The 21,458-nt window shown below is 40.6% G+C and overlaps 1 protein-coding gene, 2 long non-coding RNA genes and 1 other non-coding gene across 8 annotated transcripts in view; 2 read left to right on the top strand and 2 right to left on the bottom strand.

Moving 5' to 3' along the window:
* The window catches only part of LOC139034144 (uncharacterized), a 45,361-nt gene extending 38,899 nt beyond the window's left edge, over positions 1-6,462 (top strand). For both annotated transcript variants that reach the window (XR_011486591.1, XR_011486590.1), the window contains one exon: positions 5,214-6,462. This is a non-coding gene — a long non-coding RNA (uncharacterized lncRNA). The remainder of the gene's footprint in view (positions 1-5,213) is intronic.
* The window catches only part of KLHL7 (kelch like family member 7), a 54,946-nt gene extending 33,656 nt beyond the window's left edge, over positions 1-21,290 (bottom strand). Inside the window, exons 1-6 of one of the 4 annotated variants that reach the window (XM_020876486.2) lie at positions 20,751-20,839; positions 8,333-8,463; positions 3,778-3,880; positions 2,798-2,891; positions 2,401-2,525; positions 533-708 (exon numbers count right to left, since the gene is read on the bottom strand). In XM_020876486.2, coding sequence (XP_020732145.2) covers positions 533-708; positions 2,401-2,525; positions 2,798-2,891; positions 3,778-3,856 — 474 coding nt within the window. In that variant the 5' untranslated portion in view covers positions 3,857-3,880; positions 8,333-8,463; positions 20,751-20,839. Of the gene's footprint in view, positions 1-532; positions 709-2,400; positions 2,526-2,797; positions 2,892-3,777; positions 3,881-8,332; positions 8,464-20,095; positions 20,327-20,523; positions 20,688-20,750 lie in introns of those variants that run through there. The other 3 variants (XM_020876484.2, XM_020876488.2, XM_020876485.2) reach the window with 3 other exon arrangements.
* Positions 4,309-4,381, top strand: TRNAG-CCC (transfer RNA glycine (anticodon CCC)). The gene has a single exon. It is a non-coding gene; the product is annotated as a tRNA-Gly (tRNA).
* Positions 14,591-15,113, bottom strand: LOC139034143 (uncharacterized). The gene is made up of 2 exons (XR_011486589.1): positions 15,035-15,113; positions 14,591-14,890 (listed from the first exon to the last, which is right to left on the bottom strand). It is a non-coding gene; the product is annotated as an uncharacterized lncRNA (long non-coding RNA).
* Positions 21,291-21,458: the final 168 nt, after the last annotated feature.

A 21,458-nucleotide genomic window follows, 5' to 3' on the forward strand; every position in this document is an offset into this window, starting at 1 on the left:
GAGGAGAAACCGTTTTCTTGACTTTTCTCTAACATCCAGCAGCCATCTGTTGTCTTGGTTTGTGGTCCCTCCTCCATCTTCAAAGCTAGCAATGGCCGGCCAACTCTACCTCACATCACATCACTGACACTGCCTCTTCTGTATCCCTCTTCCATATTTAAGGATGCTTTTGATTACACTGGACCCACCCAATAATCTCCTCCTCTCAAGATCCTTAACCAAATCTGCAGTCTCAACTGCCATGTAAGGTGACATATTCACAGGTTCCAGGGATTAGGATGTGGGCAACATTGGGGGGAAGCACTGTTCTGTCTACCCAGTAGCATCTCTACAAGCAGTCTCTCAAATCGCCAGCCCCTGGGAGCATCCAAAACTTATTTTTCCTATGAAACAGAATTTGGAATACCCTATTCAGTGTAAATACCATCTCTCCTAATATGATTCTTTTCTTCGTCATGTATCCAAAAATGAAGTGTAAGAAATCCATAGGAACATTTTTACTAAGAATAATGTGGGAAGGCAATTTAGTTACCTGATCCTCTGCTCTCACAGTCAGAGTGTCCTGGTTGAGGAGATGTGTAACTCGCTTGACATCAAGTTGTAGAAATTCATCAGTTTTAGAAACATCAGTAAAATGCTGATGAATAAAGTCATCTGCAGTTGCTTTCAATTCAGGACAGTCTAGACACTCCGCTAGTACACTTATACCTGAAGATAGAAAGAAAATAAATGAACCAAAATACCTTAAAAAAAAAGTGAAGATACAGTAATTGACTCTAGGAAAATGAGATAATAAATTTCATGTCTTTTCCATTGATTTGTCTATTGTTATGCCAGAATGATACTACCTTATATGTAGCTGAATTTGGTACTTGGTAGGACAGACCATCTTCAATGTTTTTTCAAACTTTTCTTGGCTACAAGTAAAACATTTTCTCTTGCAAATAAATTTTAAAATAAGCTTATAATGTTCTACTTTTTAAAAATTCTAATATGACTTCAATTAGGGTTGCTAAATATTTGGATTACTTTAGGGACAGTTGACAGATCTCCACTTAAGATTTGTTTTAATTATCTTCAATGTAATTAATTAATGTTCTGTATCAGGAATCTGCAAAGTACTGTCATGAGCCAAATCACTCACCTCTAGCTGTAGGGTCAGCAGCTAAGAATATTTTTAAGGGTTGTGAAAAAAGGGAGCGTAGGGGAGAGAAAGAAGGAGGGGAATATACTAACCAATAACATGGCATGCTATGTACTCATGGTGAGCAGTCGGCTACATATGAATGTCTAGGCTCCCAGTAGGGAAATGATACTTTCACCAAAAACCAGTATTTATTAATTAATTAATTTTTGGCAGTTGAATTTGTGGTAATTATGTGACCAAATAAAATGTCATGTGGATCAATAAAATATGAATGTGAATAGTAGTTGTTTCTGTGAAGACTAATTCTAAGGTTTAAGACAGTCTTGAAATAGCTCAAATCAAGCATGACAAAGACAATTGATAAAATCTGAGAAAACACTGCAAAATTCTAGAAGGATTCTGTCATCAGACTTCTTGCTGAGTTATCAATTTGTTTTAAGGAAATTAATAAAAAATCAGATGATATTTTTTTGGTGTGACTTATGTAAGACAGATTTTGGTAAAATCAGTATTTATAGAGTTGGACTTAGTATCAAACAGTAGCAGATTGCTATATTTATATTACACTAAAATAAAACCTTTACATTACAATTGATAAAACCTTCTTTAACCACTTACTACATTAATGAAATTTAAATTAGCCAACTAACTACTATTCTGATTATGCCAGATAAGGAAACTCCTATTGTTACTGTATTTTTTCTTGACTGACTGCACGGATGGAAACCTTCAGCACAAAACTGAACACTAGCATGTTTCCATGCAAAGAATATTTGCTATCGGTTTCAGACACATATAGGTTAACTATTTTATTTCTAGTTTAAGAGTTTTTGTAAATATAGGAATGAGTACTGAAATACAAAAGTGCCTTCAGCATCTTTTGCTATGGCTTTAAGTATTTTTATATAAGTACAGCATGTCAGCGTAGTAAATTATGTTTGTTTTTTTAACACTGAATCATTATGGCATTTCTAAAGTAAATCCTTGCACCTCTTCTTACACACAAAAAATCATTGCTGAGGTTATTTTTTATTTTGGAAAATGCTGATACAGTATTTTATGGCTTGTTTCTGCTGAGGTTAATAGGCATCTCCCTAACCTCCTCTTAAAATTACTGGAAAATTTTTTAGTGAACATCCCAAGATTAAATAAGGAAAAAAGAAGATTAAATGAGGATACTTATAACCATGCCTTTTCTCTTTATTAAAATACAAATTACAGGTCTTTTTTTTAATAGGAATCTCATTTCTTACCAAGACAGTTTGAAGCATCAACTTGTTCTTTCAAAAAATCAACACACATTTTCTTCACAGGTTCAATCTGGTACTGGTTTGCTGCATCTAGCAAGGATTGAACATTGTTGCTATTCACAGAAATTCTGTAAATAAGGTGAAATGAATATTAATTTCCTACAATTTATTATTTAAATAATGCTGCTGTAAAATGTATCCTACTGACCTCTAAAATTGAACAAAAAATTAAGATTTTCAGCCTTTGAACTAGAACAGCATAAGCTCCTCAAACCCCACCCCTACCACCCTTATAGTTTTTCATTTTGAAGAATGTGGAGCATACCAATTTGTTATAATAATACTTTGCATGGCAGATCCTGACCTTACTTCCCCACAGCAGAAATGATCCTTAACTTACCTAGCTGTATAAGCAAATTCCACAAGTTGTTCAATAATGTCAGGTTCAGCATCTTTGAGTTCCACTTCAAAGGACTTTGATTCAATCATGTTAGCTAATACAAAGAGAAGAAACATAAATGGCATGAGTACTTCCATGAGTCTAACTGAAGAACCAGATTATTCTAGGCTGTGTTAAATGTTAGAGAAAAATAGCATGACAGACACCTCTCTGAAAAAAAATACCCTAGGAAGCCCACCCAGCACTCCCCTATAATAAATGCAAATCAATTCTCCATACTTGAGATGTGCCTTAAAATAATATATTACTCAATTAGTGTACTTTAAAAAAAAAAGGCCAAGTAAACAGAAAGAGATAAATCTCCATTTAGTATTTCCCCAACTCCTAAATTAATTTGGTAGCATTCTCTTAAATTGCTATGGGCAAAATGCCTCTGATACAGCTGGAACAGACCTATAAAAACAATGACAATTAAATATACATAGTCAGCTTTCAACAGCAAGGCTCTCATTCTTCCCCAAAACCCTGGTAGGTAGCCAGGGCATTAAAGAGAAAACTTGAGGCTGATATATTATATAACTTGATCAAGCTCATAAGCAGTACTAAGTAGAAGAACCAGGACTCGGACCCAATTCCAAAATATGGTTTTTTCTAGTATGTTATATTTCATTTAACTTGCTAGATAAAATGCCGTAAGACTTATCTGCTCCTTTGTCTTTTAATCTGAGATTAAGAAAAACAGCCAGTATTCAACTAGAAGCTGTATATTCATTAAAAAACACTTAGGGCCCTTTAGGGCTAACAAAAGGACAGTTCTCCTTCGAGCAATCATCACCATGACCTCTTTTCAATCTCTTCACTGTTCTATGGTCTTAAGTGCTTTTAAAACTGGCATGTTAAATATGAAAATGGCATATTTTCATTTAGACCTCACCTAAATCTTACAGAAAAAATATTATGTTTTATCCTCAGATACTTACTTGTGAACATTAAGTTAAAAAAATGACTGGCTGCAGCAAGGACAACACGATGAGCAGGTATCTTCCTTTCCTGGACCATAAGGATCACATCACACAGTGTTTTCTAATCAAGAGAGAAATAAATACAATTAAAAAGGGCTCAATGGGAATGGCTAGGTAAAGGAAAAAAACAGGTGCTGACCAAAATGCTTTATCTCTATTTTCCATTTAAATCCAATATTTTCCCAGCACAGATCTTGTTTATAATGTAAAATCTATTTACAAAAGACAGAGTTGCTGTCATGAGTTTGGTGTATCAAAATCTGGCACTAAAGCTCCCAACAGTCAGGATAAAAAAAAATCTTTAAAATCAGAAAAAAAGTACTAACCTTTGGGGAAACCAGTTTTTTTTTTTAATCTGACACTAATTCTAAGATGTTTATCATGGTGAGATTTTACGGGGACAGTAAATGACAATGTCCTTTTTCAAACAAAGACAGTATGGTTTTTCAAATAAAGCAATCTGCTTTTAAAAAAACTCTCCTTGGGACTTTCCTGGTGGTCCAGTGGCTAAGACTCTGTGCTCCCAATGCAGGGGGCCCAGGTTCGATCCCTGGTCAGGGAACTAGATCCCACATGCTGCAACTAAGACCCAGCACAGCCAAATAAATAAAAATAATATTAAAAAAAAAAAAAAAAAAAACTCTCCTTGATAAAAATGTAGAGTACACACTGCATTTTCCAAGAAAGTTGCCTTCATAAACCTAACTCGAAACTGGAACAACTCAGAACATAGAGTAGATGAACCCAGTGTCCATTTAGCACTCTTTCCTTAAATAACACTTCTCTAATATGCACTTCTGATAAGACCTGGATAGCAGCCACTTTTAAATTGTGATATCTCACTGAGGACAAATGTGTCACTGTAGGTTACTGAAAGAAGACAAATCTACATTGTATTCTTAAAGTGTTAGAAAAATGGGGAACATTAAAGTTTAAGATTTACTTTACTTACTTAAAGATGAATTTCAAGAAAAAAGAAATGTCTTGTTTATCAAATAAAATTTCAATTTCTTAATGAAGTTAAAGATATAATGTATAGATTTGGCTCAGAAAAAAAAATGTAAAGCACTCTCTTAGGCACTGGGAATACGAGGCAAATAATATTTTCAGAGTTATAGTACTCACAAATCTAAATAATGGCCCAATAGCTCAGAAGATATGGCATTTTGCAAATTTAGGTATTTTACTAAAACTACTGATAAAGTTTCTGATAGATAAATCACTATTTCTTCCATTACTATTCCATGAATAAAATCCCAAATAAAATAGTTACACTTAGGATGAGAAAAAATGGGTCCCATTTTTTTAGAGCCCTAAAAGTGGGTTCTTAGCGAGCTAAGAAAGAAACACTTCATTCTTACAGCTTACTTAAGGACTCTCTCTTTTTTTTAAAGGGGCTTCTCTGGTGGCTCAGACAGTAAAGAAACTGCCTGCAAATGTGGAAGAGCAGAGTTTGGTCCCTGGTTTGGGAAGATTGCCTGGAGAAGGAAATGGCACTCCCCTCCAGTATTCTTGCCTGGAGAATTCCATGGACGGAGGAGCCTGGTGGGCCACAGTCCATGGGGTCACAAAGAGTCAGACATGACTGAGTGACTAACACTACTAGGAACTATAGACTATTGTTTAGACATTGTATGCAGATCATAGTTAAAGCCACTGTTATTCCAATAATGTCTTACATTTTTATTTCCATTTATTTGGGGAAGGGGTACAGAATAGGCATAGCTTGCAGGTGGTTTTGCTGCACCAAAAAATACTAGGTAGCAAAACCAAGCCAACTATTTGGTTACCATCAAAAACAAGCTGATCAAGTTTGCTTAAGAGGAGAAAGAGAAAAAGACAGGGAGAAGTGAGGGAGGGAAGGAAAGAAAAAAAGAGGAAGAAAGAATACTGACAGAATAGCAGGCAAATTAGACCTATGGCTGCTGAAGGGAAGTTCCAGAAAAGTGTCAAGTTAAACTGAAAAGTAGCAAAAAACTTTCCCAAGGCATACTTGGGGATGGGAAATGTTAGTGTAGTGAATTAACAGACACAGAAGGAAGTCAGGGAAATCAGAGGGATCTTTGTACAATTTAGTCTTAGTCTAAGATTAATCTCTAGCTGGATATTAATGTGTACAGCAAATGGGAGGAGATGAAATGGGAGCAATCGTTTACATTCAAATGGTACATTTATTTGACTGGACTATCAACAAGAAATGGGACCGACCTCGAGAGAGGTCCCTCCAGCTATCTATCCTTGGGGAAGAGGAGTATGCACAAACAGGAAATGGGAAGAGACAGAGATGCAGGAAGCTGGAGAATGAAAGGTAAGAGGCCTGAGGCAAAAAGAACAGAAACTTAAACAAAACTACCTTTGGAACAACAGATCTTCATTGGATTAAACAAACCAAAAAACCTTGCCAATTTCTGTTTATATCCTCCCATATTTGTTAGATCTTTGTATTTATTATTTCCAGCTTTTGAATCTTAAGTCTCTTATAAAAGCATAATTTTTGTGTAACTTTGCCTGCAATTCCCACAAAGATAATTTTTTATAGAATTTAACATAATCCCTGTTTATCACTAATAACTTAATTTCATTTTACATATGCTATCTTTTAAAATGCTATTTATTTTTAAAAAAATAAAATGCTATTTATTATCTCCTTGCTACCTTCATTTTTTAAAAAAAACTGTCAGTTGTTATTTTGGTCACATTTTCTTTTGCTTATTTTCCTCTTTCAGGGATTTATATAGAGATCCGTCAAGTATTTGCAAACTGAGTCCAGCAGGATATTGTTCTAGGCATGCAAGAAGGGTTCAAGAACAATATTATCTATTTATGTAATTCATCAAACTGATGGGTTAAAAGAAATTTTTCATGTAGAAAAGCTTCAATATATGGCAAAAGGGTGTTTGATAATATTAAAAATTCATTTCCTGAGATTCGTTAATAGAGAGAATGATGTGTCTGTATGCTTAAGGTCATTCATCAGAGTCAACAGCAAACATCACATTTAATAGTGAAACAGAAGAGGCATTCTCATTGAAGTCTGAAATATATATATACATATACACACATCCTGTCACATTTTTCTGGAATTTTTAGCCATATCAGTATGGAAATAAAGATCAATCAATTTAAGACTAGTAGAACTTATATGGAAAGTCAGTAAGGTGGCTAGACAAAGAAGATAAATATGAAAAGGTAATTAGATGTGAGTAATATGCCATTTAAAAAAACACACAAATGAGAAAAAAAATCCTAATCACAGCAGTAATAAAATAATTAAATATTGAGAAATAAACCTAAATAATGTGAGGGATCTACATTAATGGGAATTTGGCATATGATAAAGATGCCATTTCAAGTATGTGCTGAGGAGGTAGGGCACAGGTAATGTTTAAGGCAGTGGAATTGTTTTGCTTGATACTCTTAACAATGGATGTATGTCATTATACATCTGTCAAAACCACGGAGTATGCAAAGAATGAACTCTAAGATACACTATGGTTAATAATGTAACAAGGCCTCATCCATTTTAACAAATGCCTCACACTTAGACAAGATGTTAATAAGAGGGGAAACTGGGGCAGGGGGACCAAAGGGGGTAAATGCAAACTACTTCCCGCTCAATTTTTCTGTTCAAACTGCTCTTAAAAAAATTAAGTTTAATTTAAAAAAGGTGGTGAGAGATTTGAGAACTGGGACAAAATGGTACTGGAGTGGCTGATACCGATTTACGAGAAAAGAAACAACAGTTTTCTCTCTCATAAAGTGCTCTCTCTTCCTCTGGTGAAGCTAAGTACTGGGAAGAAGCCTCAGTCCTTTTCTCCATCCGTCGCTGGTGGAAGAGTGACCGCAGGATGAGCAAGAGCGTGGCAGAGGCCACTGCCCACGCGGAGCCCGATTTTCCAGCTCACTCCTCCAGAATCTGCTCCCAAAGCAGAGCTGAGTTCACTGGGACAGGCTTGCCTCTATCTACGGCAGGAGAGGACTGTTTCCATCCCTCAGCTGCTCTGCCTCAGACCGGGTGGGAAAGCTTTTAGTTAGGGGGAGAAGAGGAGGAAGCCCATTTTATGCTCCAGTCAAGGCCATGCTCACTGGTCTGTCGTCACCATTATCTGTCTCCTGTGTCTATTTCTGAAATATTTAGAACCAGAAGAGGGTCCCTCAAACCAGTATGGATAGACACTCAAACCAAGCCAAACAGCAACTCTGGGGCTGCTTTAGGGTTTGCAAGTATTAGGCACTTTTGTGGGGAAAGTCCTTTGGTTTGAAGAGACTCCCCTCAAAACTCCCCTAAAGGCAAGCATTTTAGACACATGTTTGTGGAATGACCTTTTGCTCTCTTTAAGTATTTGCCAGACAGGACTGCAAAAAGGCACTTTAGGTTCCTGTAAGTTCCACAACATTGCATGAGGTTCTAGCTTTCAGCAGTATGTGTTGGTGTTAGGAGAAGGCATGCAAGCAGCAGTCCCAAATTCTATTCTTCACTGTATCCCAAGGAGAGGACTGAGGAATGACTGACCTTTGGATTTATGTGGCTTGTCAACAAGGTTCTGCAATCAGTCCCTCCCAACGTGAATTCAAGCTGACCCTGGGTACAGATCCCTGGATAGACTGTAGATTCAACTATAGTTGGGTGGTGGATTTAAATCACTGAAAGGATAGATGAAAACAGAACCCTTATTACACAAGAGTAAATCATCATTTTGGATTGAGATTTACAAGAAAAGCCTCAGGGAAGCCCAGAAAAGCCTCAACAAAGCAATAATAAATGCAAAGGTTAAGAAAAAAAAATACTTTACATGACTTTAGAAATCTTGTTTGTTCAGAAAAGCAAGAAAAACATCACTGGGCTTAAATACATGTATAATGAGGATAAGGCAAGTGGCAAAGTAAAAGGAAAACAAAGGAACACACCTAGATTAATAAAGGAGATTTCCTTCCTTAAGGGAAATATATGACAAGCTCAGTCATACAGCTTTGAAAAGGGAAGCAGATAAATTTTGGTGCAACTGATCTTTAAAAGATGAGATTAGAGGGGGAAAAAGGTTACTTTTGCTGTTATTTATTCAATGAGGGTGATGTGGACCAAAGAGATATATAACAAAGGAAGAAAGAATTCAGGAGCAGACTGAACAGTCTCTCTCAGAAAGAAGTTTGACCTAGGAATTTTTTATAAGATTTCTTTTAAAGCTAAAGGTAAGAAATCAAACACATAATTAAAGGATTGCCCTCAAAAGACTGAGAAAGCTATAGTAGGTGATTACAGTAAGTTCAGATCGATTTGAAAAGGGGAAATGAAAATCAGCAATAAAGTATTGCATGCATTATTAAATAACCTGCAAGGTGATCTGGTGAGAAGACAGGAATGGTAAATGCTCTAGTGGAACATATCTGCGAAGTTTCTGGATATTAAGACTACGGGAGAGTACTAGGTCACATTGAAAGTGAAGTCGCTCAGTCGTGTCCGACTCTTTGCGACCCCGGGGACTGTAGCCTACCAGGCTTCATGGGATTCTCCAGGCAAGAATACTGGAGTGGGTTGCCATTTCCTTCTCCAGGGGATCTTCCCGACCCAGGGATGGAACCCAGGTCTCCTGCATTGCAGGCAGACGCTTTAACCTCTGAGCTACCAGGGAAGCCCGTTAAGGGGAGCCAAATAATTCAGACCTAAGTTAGATGCTGGGCTTCCCCATAATTAAAATTACCTTACTGAGGTGGTTAAGGGTTGGGAGTAAACCTAACACAGACCTCTTATATTTTCTACCATGGCAATGTCTATAGACTTTGAAAGGCACTAGCAGAAGAAGTTGGAGAAGGAAATGGCAACCCACTCTAGTGTTCTTGCCTGGAGAATCCCAGGGACGGGGGAGCCTGGTGGGCTGCCGTCTATGGGGTCGCACAGAGTCGGACACGACTGAAGCGACTTAGCAGCATTAGCAGCAGTAGAAGTAGGTTAGCAAAACATCTGGGGCCAAAATGAAAAGGAAAAGAGGCATTTAATCTAAGCAATGTTAGCTCTACAGGATAGGAAAGTATTCAACTTAAACAGGTTAAGAACTCAGCTGGAGTTGTCTGGAAGGAACAAATGGACACAAAGACACCGCCCACTTCGACACAAATAGGAAACAGAAAGGAATGTGTCTGCTAACACCAAGTTTTCAAGACCTGGCAAACAAAAGATGAAGAAAGGCAAGGTTTCAAGGAGTACACAGTAAAGGACCCCAGGCCTTAGAGGAGTCTGTTAAAGGGCACACTCCAGCTGAGACAAACGGAGGGGAAAGAAAGAAGAGGCTCTTCCATGAACTAAGATCAATACATAGATTGGATCACTCTGCTCTACACTTGAAACTACACCGTAGAGCAACTATACTTCAATGTATTTTACACATACATATATATGAATATATAAGGAGTTTCACAGCAGGTGAGGATTGTAATGAGGACAAAAAGGTGCAGAACAACCAGGAGGATCAGAACTGTAGAGGATTCAAGGCCACAAACTGCTCTGCACAACCGCCTGTTACAATGTGAATCCCTCTCCTCCCAAACAGGAGGGAAGACTTTGTCACTAGACAAAACTCAACTATTTTGGCACTGAGTTGCCAGGGACACGGGGTTCAAAAAAGAATTGAAAATTAATCTTAAACCTGCAGGATGGACCACAAGGGGGAAAGAGATACTCTAGCAGACCCAGCAGCTGAGACGCTCAGCTGGCAAATTTCCATGGAAAACAATGTATCCTATGCCAACAAAGCATTATTATGCATAGATGAAATTCCTTCTCCAGGAAACAGTGTGCCCATTAGCCTCCTGATCAAAGTGATTCCTCCAGGCTGAGTTTAGTCTTAGGGTCTATCAATTACAGACAGTTGACAAAAGCTGGCAATCTATCAAAATCAAAAGCCAAGATTTTCTTTTCTTTGAAAACTGTTCACCAGAAGCAAAGTTTCTGCTCTGTTTTTGGCTGGCAACAATAATGCGGGTTAGAACCATATAATAATGTGTCAACAACAACAACAACAACAAAAATAATGTGTCAACATCTTTACTATTTATTGAGAAATGGGAGATGTGCTTGTATAGTTTCAAGTTTGTGGGGATGGGGGTGACACTATGCTAATCTTAAAAGTCCTAGAGACCCTCTGCCATACTGAAAACGTGACACAAACTACTTTGAAATTGGAAAAGTTCTTCAAGTGCTCAATTAACAATTTATTCCGATGGAAGACAGCCTACCCTGAAGAAGTTATCCTGACTTGACCTTAACACTTAAGTGAATGCCTTATGGCTGACACTAAGCAGCATAAGAAAATAGGGAGAGCGGACTTTTGCATTTCAACTGCTTTAATTGACAGGGAGATTATAGATGTGGGAATTCAACAATAAGGGGGTTCATAACAGACAGACTTGGGGGATTTTTGTTGCTAGTATGGAATTAGAGTACTGTCATTTGTTCACTGCAGACAATCTAGAGAGCTATGAATGACATCTTGGCTGAGAAAAATTTGAGATGAGAAACCAAGTGACCTTCCAAGTCTAGAGTTAACAGATATCTACCCATTTCACACCTTTCTGCATTCCACAGCTTTCTGGAGTGAAAAATTAAATAACTTCCTGAACTGTTCTACAGAGGCTACACAAAGGAACAGTCAATTGATAGAGGATGGCTTGTCAGCATCTGAGACAGAGCAGAGCGCTCCGTGTGCCAGTAACAGAACACCGAGACGACAAAGCAGCCCTGGGAACAGGAGCTCACAGTCCTTTGTCCAGTTAACGTCTGGGAAGAGATCTGGTGCCTGGGTTTTACGGTCCAGCTCTCTAAGATTCTCAACTCAGGGAGTTTATATAAAGATCAACAGCCAAATGAGACATAATAAGACACCCTACTGACAGATGAGCAACTACCTGGTAATCCCCCATAGTCAGTGCTTCTCTAGTGAAATAAAGTTGGAAGACGAGGCTTTGCTTGAGAAAAACACCTTGTAAACTCCAATAATCTAAATTTTATAATTTGAATATTCCTGTGTCCTGCAAAGGGGGCAGCGGGGTAGATGGCTGGGCCCAAGTCCAGCATACAGAGTGCACCGTAAGACACATCTTACCTGTCCTATTGAGCAGATGGGGAGCTCAAGCAGAAGTACGAGAAATCTCATCATTAATAAAACAGCAATGTCTTTTGTTCTAATTTAATTTTACTAGCAACTTCTCTGTTGTTGGGTAAAATTAGGAAGGGAGATGTGAACTCAAGATACCTTGTGCCTTTCCTTCGAGAGAAGTGATGATCAGAAATATTCTGTTCTCAGTACCACACAGACACAGACACACACATGCAGTTTATTCTTTTTTCAGGGAAAAACCTTGGATCAGTGGTTTTCAAAGCTTTTTCTTTAAGCAGCTGAATCCACTTTCAAATGATCTGATTTCATTTAATTTGTACAGACAGAATGGTTTCTAGCCAGAACTAGCCTGGCAACCAAGGTATGGAATATGCTTAATGATTCATTTACAAAACTTTTGTTTCTGATCTCAGCAATTAGTCCCTTTGGAGGTGGGTTCTGCTAGCGGTTTAAAGATTTGGGGACCTAGGAAAAGAATCATTTAATGAAGTGATAAAACAGTATTTCCACAGAATTCAAAGTTAAAACTGTGGCCTGGCCATTCTGGCCTCCTTGTGCCACTGGGTAAAAAGTTACTACAGTGGGGTAGGTGCCTGATCCTGGCCATCAAGAAAAAAATTGTTGCTCTTCTCCATGAGACAAACGATGACTGGAACTCAAGGGACCCCCATTGGATTCCTTCTGGTTGTTGGGAGAGACAATCCTCTATGGTTCTTGAGTTCCTGGACATGCCAAGAATGCAAGGTTCTGTCACTTTTTACCCAAGCCACCATTTCTCAGGGTTTTGCTGGCAAAGTAACCATGACGGTGAGATGATGTCACCCTTCCAGGACAAAAAGCAAGCTTGCCTGTGATTTGCTCTAAAATTGGCAGATTCCTTAAACCCAGTGTTCATTTCTTAGCTCCAGCACAAACCCACTGTGTGTGTAATATCCATCCGGGCCCACCACGTCACCCTCGTGGTACTTCTGGGGAAGAAGGACTGGTGCATACACACTGAGGCTGCGGATGCTGTGCAGTGAATAACCAAGTCTGCTGCCCCGAACCAAGGAGTCTCACGTCTTCTGCCAGCATCCATCCAACAGTAACAGGCTAACTAGTCAGCTTTTAAGTAACAGAAAATCAAATCCCAGAGGCAACACTGATACTGCCAAATGTAGTGGTAAATGTTAATATTAAGACTAACGTAAACCTATACAGGGAAGTTCAAAGGTTCAAGATACCTAGGAGGAAGGTCACCACCCCATCAGGTAAAGAAACTTGAGGGGCTGGCTAAAGACAAAGAACAGGATGACCAGTGAAGAAAGAAGTCACACATACAACAATTAATAAACCATGATAAACAATGAATGTGGCTTCTACTTTTTTCTTTTTTATAAAATATTTACATAATAGTTGCCCTTCCCCTCTAAGATCATATAAAGTGTCAATTATCATATATAGCCCTTAGGATCTTAAAGTGACTTACAAGGAATGGATATCACTTAAGTGATCCTGGAATTAGATGCTGTAAGTGAAAAATTTCGTGGTATATATACATATTTTTTAATTATAGGAATAAGAGCATGCATGTTTGTATTGGACAGCTGAAGGTAGAGGTCATAGTGGATGTCTGTGGATCCTGGCAATCTAGCTTCCAATTTCCCCCACCCATTAGAACTCCAAACTCATTTCTGGGGGAAAAATCCTCATTATGAACTATCCTGGAGAGAGGGCAATTCTCAGAGCCTGCCTCTCATTATGGAGCCTGTAAGTCAGACGGTTCTTCTATTCACTCCTTAGCAAAGACCTAATCTGGCAAACAATCAAAGGCCAGCCAATTAGACACCTACTTCCAGGATTTTGAAACCTGAGTGAATGATGGAAAGACAGGGCAGAGTGTGGGGGATGGAGACGTCTTTATGGTGGCACGAGCTAGTATCAAGACTGTCCCTGCGTGGTAACCTTGGCTCCGGGGTTTTGCAGCCTAGTTACCAATGAATCCCTTGTTCCCCATTTGCCATGCCTGCTCAGCTTCCAGCCTGCGGTGAATGCAGTAAGCTCCCAAAAGTCTCTAGACAGAAACTCCCTCAGTCTCTTGATTCCAAACATACCCACCTACACACTTAACAACCCTCTTTTCCTTCCTATTCCTATGGAAGAGGGACCATCCTCCTTCCATATGAGATTACTCACCTTTACTTTGGACTTCATCTCAGGAATTATTAACTACCCATTCTGTCTCACACAAACTCGACTTCTCCAGCTCAAATGAATTCTTTCATTTGAGTTTTTAAACACACACATACACATCTCCCATTTAAACAAGTAACATCAAAAGCCTTCATTTGACTCCCTCTCTCCATTTAGGGTCAAATTTCTCAAATGAACTGTCTCAATTTTCTGATAGCCTACTCACACTAATCTGACTTCCATTCGTCTCCTCATCAAAACAACTCATCACAGTCAAGACACCCCTCTTTGTTAATACATCCTACAAGCATTTTTAGTTCTTATCTTACTGACTTCTCATAGGCTTCAAATTTTGCCATCTTCTTTCTGAAACAATTTCTTCTCTGAGTCTCAGAACTCTCACTTTCCTCCTACTCTTTTGGCCATTCCTTTTTTGTTTTCCTTACAGGCTCATTCCCTATCCAACCTTTATCCTAGTCTCTTAACTCTCCACAGCTTCAATGAAGTTATCTTCTATCTGCAGGTAATTCATAAATTCATATTTTTAACCCACAACTCTCCAGACCTATCAACTCAGATACCTCAATGTCTCAGCAGCACTGTGAACCAATTAAAATACAAGTTACCTTTTCCTCAAAGCCTTAATCCGAAAAAAAAGCTGTGGTCCATTACTAATATCTCCTCTCTTAGTAAACAATGTCATGATCCATTTAGTTATGCACTCTAGAACCCTGGGGATCATGAATGACATCCGGTACAGAAGTCCTCAGCATTCAATCAATCACCACCTTCATGAAAACAAAAACAAAAAAACAGCCAACTTTTATTGAGAACTTACTCATTATCAGGTCCTGTTTTATCTTAATTTGATTATCTAAGTTAGTCATCACAACCACACAGGATGGCTATTATCACTAACCTGTTGATCTTACCTCCTAAATTTCTTGAACATATCACCTTTGCTGAAGCTCCAATACTTTGGCCACCTGATACCCGAAGAGCCGACTCACTGGAAAAGACCCTGATGCTGGGAAAGATTGAAAGCAAAAGGAGAAGGGGGCAGCAGAGGATGAGATGGTTAGACAGCATCACTGACTCAATGAACATGAGTTTGAGCAAACTCCAGGAGACAGAAGGACAGGGAAGCCTGGTATGCTGCAGTCCATGGGGCTGCAAAGAGACTTAGTGGCTGAACAACTTCATTGATGTTGCTGCTCTCACCTCTGTCCAAAGGACCATCTCACTGGGAACTTCTGTTTGGTCTGTCAGCAACTACTGAGTTAACTCACTTAATTCAAAGAGCAGTCAATCATTGTCAAAAGAAAGACTGATAACACCTTTTCCTCTTCTCAGACATATTTGAAAGGGTATCAGAAAAAAGGCAAAACCCACTAACTTGACTTATGAGGCTATACCTGGGTAGATCTCTAGCAACTTATCCATTTTCATCTTTCACCATCTTCCCGCTACGTTCTGTGCTCCAGTCACACTGGCCTTTTACCAGTCTCTGGTACCTGCCATTTTATGTTAAGTAGGTCTCACACAATGGGTTCTCAACAGATATTCACCTGAATGGATGAGTTAAAAAGCCAAAGTGAAACAGGAGAACAGATAACCAGTGAGCCAAAGAGGGAGAGAGGTATTTACAGGGAACTACTGAGACAAACTGGAGAAGGAAACGGCAACCCATTCCAGTACTCTTGCCTGGAAAATCCCACGGGAGAAGCCTGGTAGGCTACAGTCCATGGGGTCGCAAAGAATCGGACACGACTGAGTGACTTTACTTACTTACTTACTGAGACAAAGAATAAGAGGACTGGTTTGTTGGTTGGTTTAAAAGCTAGAGAGGTTAAGACATGCCTAAATGCTGATAGCTAGACTCCAGCAGAGGAGAAGTTAATGATGCCTAACAAGGATAGAGTAATCAGTGGTGCAACAACTTTTCTGATTAGACTAGTACTGAGAAAGTCAAGGCCCAGATGGAAGCACTGGCTTTCAATGGCCTTAGTCACTAGCAGGAGCAGAATTTTTAAAAAGTGCCAAAACAAGTTTACAGCTGAGGTGGTGGAAAGATGAAAGATAGATAGTTCCAGACGAATGACTTCTATTTGTGATGTCAAAAGAGGGATGATCTAATGAAAGTAAGGATACAGACTAAGGGTTCAGGTTAGAGGAAAACAGTAAAATAAATGGATAAGTGGGATTGCTCACCAGTAAGTAGTACTGCCAGGCCAGGTGAAGTCAGGACTCACCCGGTGGAGGGCTGCCCAGTAATGGGATATTCTTCAGCTGTGCTTGGAAGCCTTGCACAAAGGTGAACAGTCATCAGTGCTGTTTGCCCAAAGGATGTGAAAAAAAGGACAGAGGGCCAAGAAAGCTTGGGACACTGAAAAGAGAGCAAAGAGAGAGAGAGATATCTCCTAAACCGGACAGACAAAAAGAGAAAATGGAGAAGAGTTAAGGATAGGGGAGGTCTGAATAATAGGGAGTTGTCAATGGGTGTTGTTAGGAAAACTCAATGAGAAAAGCATGTAAAACACTTTGCAGAATGACTGCTATATCCAGAGTAAGTGCTTGAGAAGTGTTTCTATTATTGAGGATTTGACGCAGAAGGCTTAGATCATTGCAGGAGACTCTAAGGATTACCGACGTGCTATAACTGACAGTCTTGGAGAAGTGAGTATACAGAGGCTGAGTTATTCTAGTAATAGTAAGAACACTGGGGTGACTGCTCAGCAAGCATCCAGTCCTCAAAATTAGCTTTGTGGTTCCCTCACTTCACTCTCAATGGGGCTTTAACATAAGCTCTTACATTCTAATTATTCTTCAATGCATTTAACCTGAGGAAACTGAACTATAGTGGTACTCAAAGCTCTCAAAACATCTCTCAACTGATAAGGGTCTTCTGGACTTCATTACCAAACAGCATCAGCACTGGCTATGTGCAATAGTGACTAAGGACCTGCCCTGCTTTGAAGAGCCCCTTTCTAGTATAAGAGATAATGTGAACCTAAACAAAAAGTTGGAAAAATGACAAGGCGCTCCACCAAATAAAATAAGCTGCTGCTATACAGCCACTAGAATGGCTAACATCATAGAGACTGACGATACCAAGTGTTGGCTAAGACAGAGCAAAAGCCTCCGTCATACAGAACTGGCTGAAGTGTGAACTGGCACAACTTCAGAAATTGTACCCTATACTGAGTAAAGTGGAATGTAGCCTGCCTTATGACTCAGCAACTCCATTCTTGGGTATTTCCCAACAAAGGCATGCGTGTACACATCAAAAGACATGCACAAAAATGTTCAAAGTAGTACTAGTTTTAATAATCCCAAATACCCAACATGATAGAAGGGATAAATTGCAGTGTGTTCATGCAATGTTCATGCAAGTTTGTATGTATGCAAACTCCATACTATGAAGATGGACTACTGCAACACACAACAGTATATATAAATCTCACAAAGATGTGAGCTTTAAGAAACCAAGACACGTGAGTAAATACTCTATGATTCCATGGACACAAGTTCCAAAGCAGGAAAAACCAGTCTATGGTAGTAGAAATCAGAATTGTGGCTACCTTTGAGGAGGTAGCAACGGAGAAGGGCATAAGAGGGAGACCTCTGGTGTACAAGTCATGTTCTTTTTCTTGGAGGGGGTATGTTCATTTTGTAATAATTCTTTGAGCTGCACATTTATGATCTGGATCCTTTTTGTGAAGCTTACACTTCATCGTCAAGTTTACTTAAAAACAGGAGGCTAGGAATGACTGCAAGGATAATGAAAGAAAAGGCTTCACAGGAAGCTGAGGCTGCTGGCTCAGCAGCATCCCTTTCACCACGACATACGGATTGGCTGCAATGCCACACAGAGATGAAATGACCTAAATCCTATTGTCTAAGATCACAGAACTACTTAATGATAGGGCAGGAATTGGGATTCAGGAATTATAAGTTCACAGTAGTCTTCAATTCTTGTAGGGATGTTTCTGGGTGTGTACAGATGGGCCCTTGTCATCCCATTTTCAAAGTAATGAGGACATAAGGGAAAGCGAAAAATAGTAATAACACAAAAGTATTCACCAGAGAACAATGACAATTTTAAAACTGGTCCTCACTCCAACATTCCTCCTCCAGCTTACCCTAGCTTCTCCTCCTGCCACTTCCCATCAACTGCCCTTGTCAGTCCTTCTTGGTGAGCCTCTTCTGTATTATGTCAAACACAACAATACGTGTACAACATAAATGAACTGCAAAGTCAAACTGCACATCTTACAAAAGATGCAGGATTCCAAGAAGTTGGTAAAAATGCTACTGGAGAACTGTTAGCAAAGCCATCGACAAAGAGCAGCAACTGGCAGATTAGGGCCAGTTAACCACTGTGGAAGAAATTCCTGATGGCTCATCCAGCATCCATCTTTCCGTTCCCACTCAGTAACAGAATCCTGGTACTTTAGTAACTGTATTTCTATTGTAACAATAAACAAACAGATACTCATATTGCTTAAGGCTAAGTCTAAGAAATGGTTATGAATCAATTTTAAACCCCCAAAGCTAAACATAGTCTCGGACAATCCCCTCCTTCTCAAGCAGACATTTGATGCTGCAACCCAGTTAGTTGCACCCTATCTACAGAATGAGGCAATGCTTTACAACGCTATACTCTGCATATGAAAAACACGTATTTGGGGGAACGGGAGGGTTGTTGGAAACAAATCTGGGCACTAGTTATCTAGGGTTCATTTACCTTTTAGAGGCAGACACTAGTTAAATGCACCAGTAATGTGAAGTCAGTGTCGTAAATATAAAAAAGGTTCACATGAAAGGAACATGAATGTATACATGTAAATATATGCATGAAAGTTACATAAAATATTGAATTCAGGCATTCACAGCTACTTCAGCCCAAAGACCGGGAAAGATTTAAATGCACTCCCACTACCATCTACTGCACTCATGCACAATGTCAGGAGCTAATGAACAAAAACAAGATGCCAGCAGAGTTTGCTTGAAGACAGCACCGATTATGACCTTCAAAAAAAAAAATCTTAAAATTCCTCTACTATTGTCCATATTCCCATCAGAACAGATACGGTAGGAAAGGGTGGCAGAGCCACACGACATGACAAAAACTGGTTAGAACCAACTAGGTCCAAGATGGTGGAAGATTCGACTTCCAGTGGACCTTGAGCCTCATTACACACTTACTGTAATGCATTAGCACAAACTCAATGACACACCCACCAGTGCCCTGACTCTTCTGAGGTTAACCATAAAAGGCCAAAAAGTGGGTGACGGCCCAGTTCCCAGAAATCTCCACCCCTTCCCCTGAAACTGTTGGAATAATCTTTCCACTCATTAGCCTATGAAATGATCGAGCCCAGGAAAACTAACCATATTCGAGGTGCATTTTCAGGTACTGAGACAGACTGGATTCTGTCTATGGGTTGTGCATCTCTAAAGAAATCCACTTCTTACCTGTCACTTCACTGAATTCCTTCTCCCATAAGACAAAAGATACTGAGCTTTGGGAATTCCCTGGCGGCCCAGGGGTTAGGACTCTTTGGCTTTCACTGCTGGGGGCGCTGGTTCAATTCCTACCTGAGGAACTAAGGTCCTACAAAGCCGCAGGAAAAAAGAACCTGACCTTCATTAAAGTCCGGAGGCCAGCTGCTCTCAATTAAGTTGAGACCAGCTGCTCTCAATTAAGTCCCGATCTGGTTTGTGCAGTTTCAGCACCACCAAATGAGCAAGCTAGGTTTTGCAGTTATACTCACATCCTGCTTTTGTCATGAAAAACAGGACCACAGACACAAAACTGAAACATTCCCACAGATCTCCCTGGACGCACATTTCTACAAACAAAGCTTCCAGGATGAGAAAATGACCAAGCGACTTTTACTATGCTTACTGGTCTAAGAAGCATTTCCAAACAAACAAGATTCTCTGGTCTACATTCTTTGGCGTTAAAACCCGTTCTTTTCACAACCCACCTTTCGCCGACGTGCTGAAGACTGTCACTAAAACGCCACACAAAGACAGAACAAAGACTCCTCTTAATAACAGAGACGCAAGGGGCCCTTAACGGATGGCACGGAAATTTATCCACGACTGTTTCTGCTCTAAATTAACACGTACAGGAGGCTCTGTCTTCTCCTAGCTCCACCCCGGTAACACAGAAGGGAGGCGGGGATCCTTATTTAAGAGGAGCTGATGTCAGGGCCAGCAATGCTTCTCCCTTCCTCGAGGGCTTCGGTTTGGGCTGTGCCAATGGGATTCTTCGCACGAGATCTCACGACATCTAAAAACGGCTGGCCAATGGAGGGATGCTCGGCTCACAAAGAGATGACTAGGGCACAGCTGTTATACAACCGATACTCGACGCCGGACGCCAGCCCGAGAGGTTCCCTAGGAGTCTGACCTGGGAGCCACAGCATCGGCGGACAACGAGGCACTTCTGCTGGAGAGCTGTTTAACGCGACCCTCCGCCAGCAGCTGCTTCGCCGGCGTGCGAAAACGCAAGGAAGGGCGAGGACAGAGGAAGAAGAGGGTCGCGATCCACGGGGCGCGGGTTTCAGCCGGGTCCGTCAGGGGCCCAAGCCCCGACCACCTCCCCCACGCCGACGGTCACTCCCACAGAGGCGGTACCTGTTTCCGCATGTTATTCATGACGCCCATGAAGCCTGCCAACAATTTGGCTTCCTCTCGAGCAGCAAGTTTCTTCTCGGTCTTCTTCTTGCTGCTCTTCTCTACCCCAGAGGCTGCCATCCTCCCTCGATCAGCGCGGCTCACGCCCGGGACTCGCCGGGCCGGGCGAGGGGTTGCACTCTCCAGGCACGCTGCGGCTTGTGTTCACCAAACCACCGAGGCTGGAAAGTGGCTGGCTGTACCACCCTGCCTGCGAACGCGCAGGCGACAGCGCAGCCACTGCGGCAGGACAAGACCAGCCGACGCGCTCAGAAGATCGCTGGAAGGCGATGTAGTCGCGGGGCTGCGTCTCGAGCAGAACCGGAGCCCGGAGGAGGAGCCTGCGCACTTAGCTCGAGGGAGCGGGGCCGCTAAGAAGGAGTGGGGGGCGGGGTCTACGCGTCAGAGCCGCGCGCCGCTCGGAGCGGCTGCGGGCCAGGTGCCGAACGTCCATTCCGTGCGCCGGCTGTTTGCGTTTCCAGCTGGTCTGAAGTTGCGCGTTGCTTTCCCTCTGCCCAAGAAAGGTTTTACAAATTTGGCTGACGTGGCGAGGTTATCTTTTGGGGATAACTGGGTGATAGAAGGCATTAAAGAGCGTCCCGTTAGCGTAAACTCCGTAAGGACCAGCGTTGGTGTTTCTTCACGGCTGAATGACATGCTGTAGGCGCT

The sequence above is a fragment of the Odocoileus virginianus genome, unplaced genomic scaffold, assembly GCF_023699985.2.
Source record: "Odocoileus virginianus isolate 20LAN1187 ecotype Illinois unplaced genomic scaffold, Ovbor_1.2 Unplaced_Contig_29, whole genome shotgun sequence".
Lineage (NCBI taxonomy): Eukaryota > Metazoa > Chordata > Mammalia > Artiodactyla > Cervidae > Odocoileus > Odocoileus virginianus.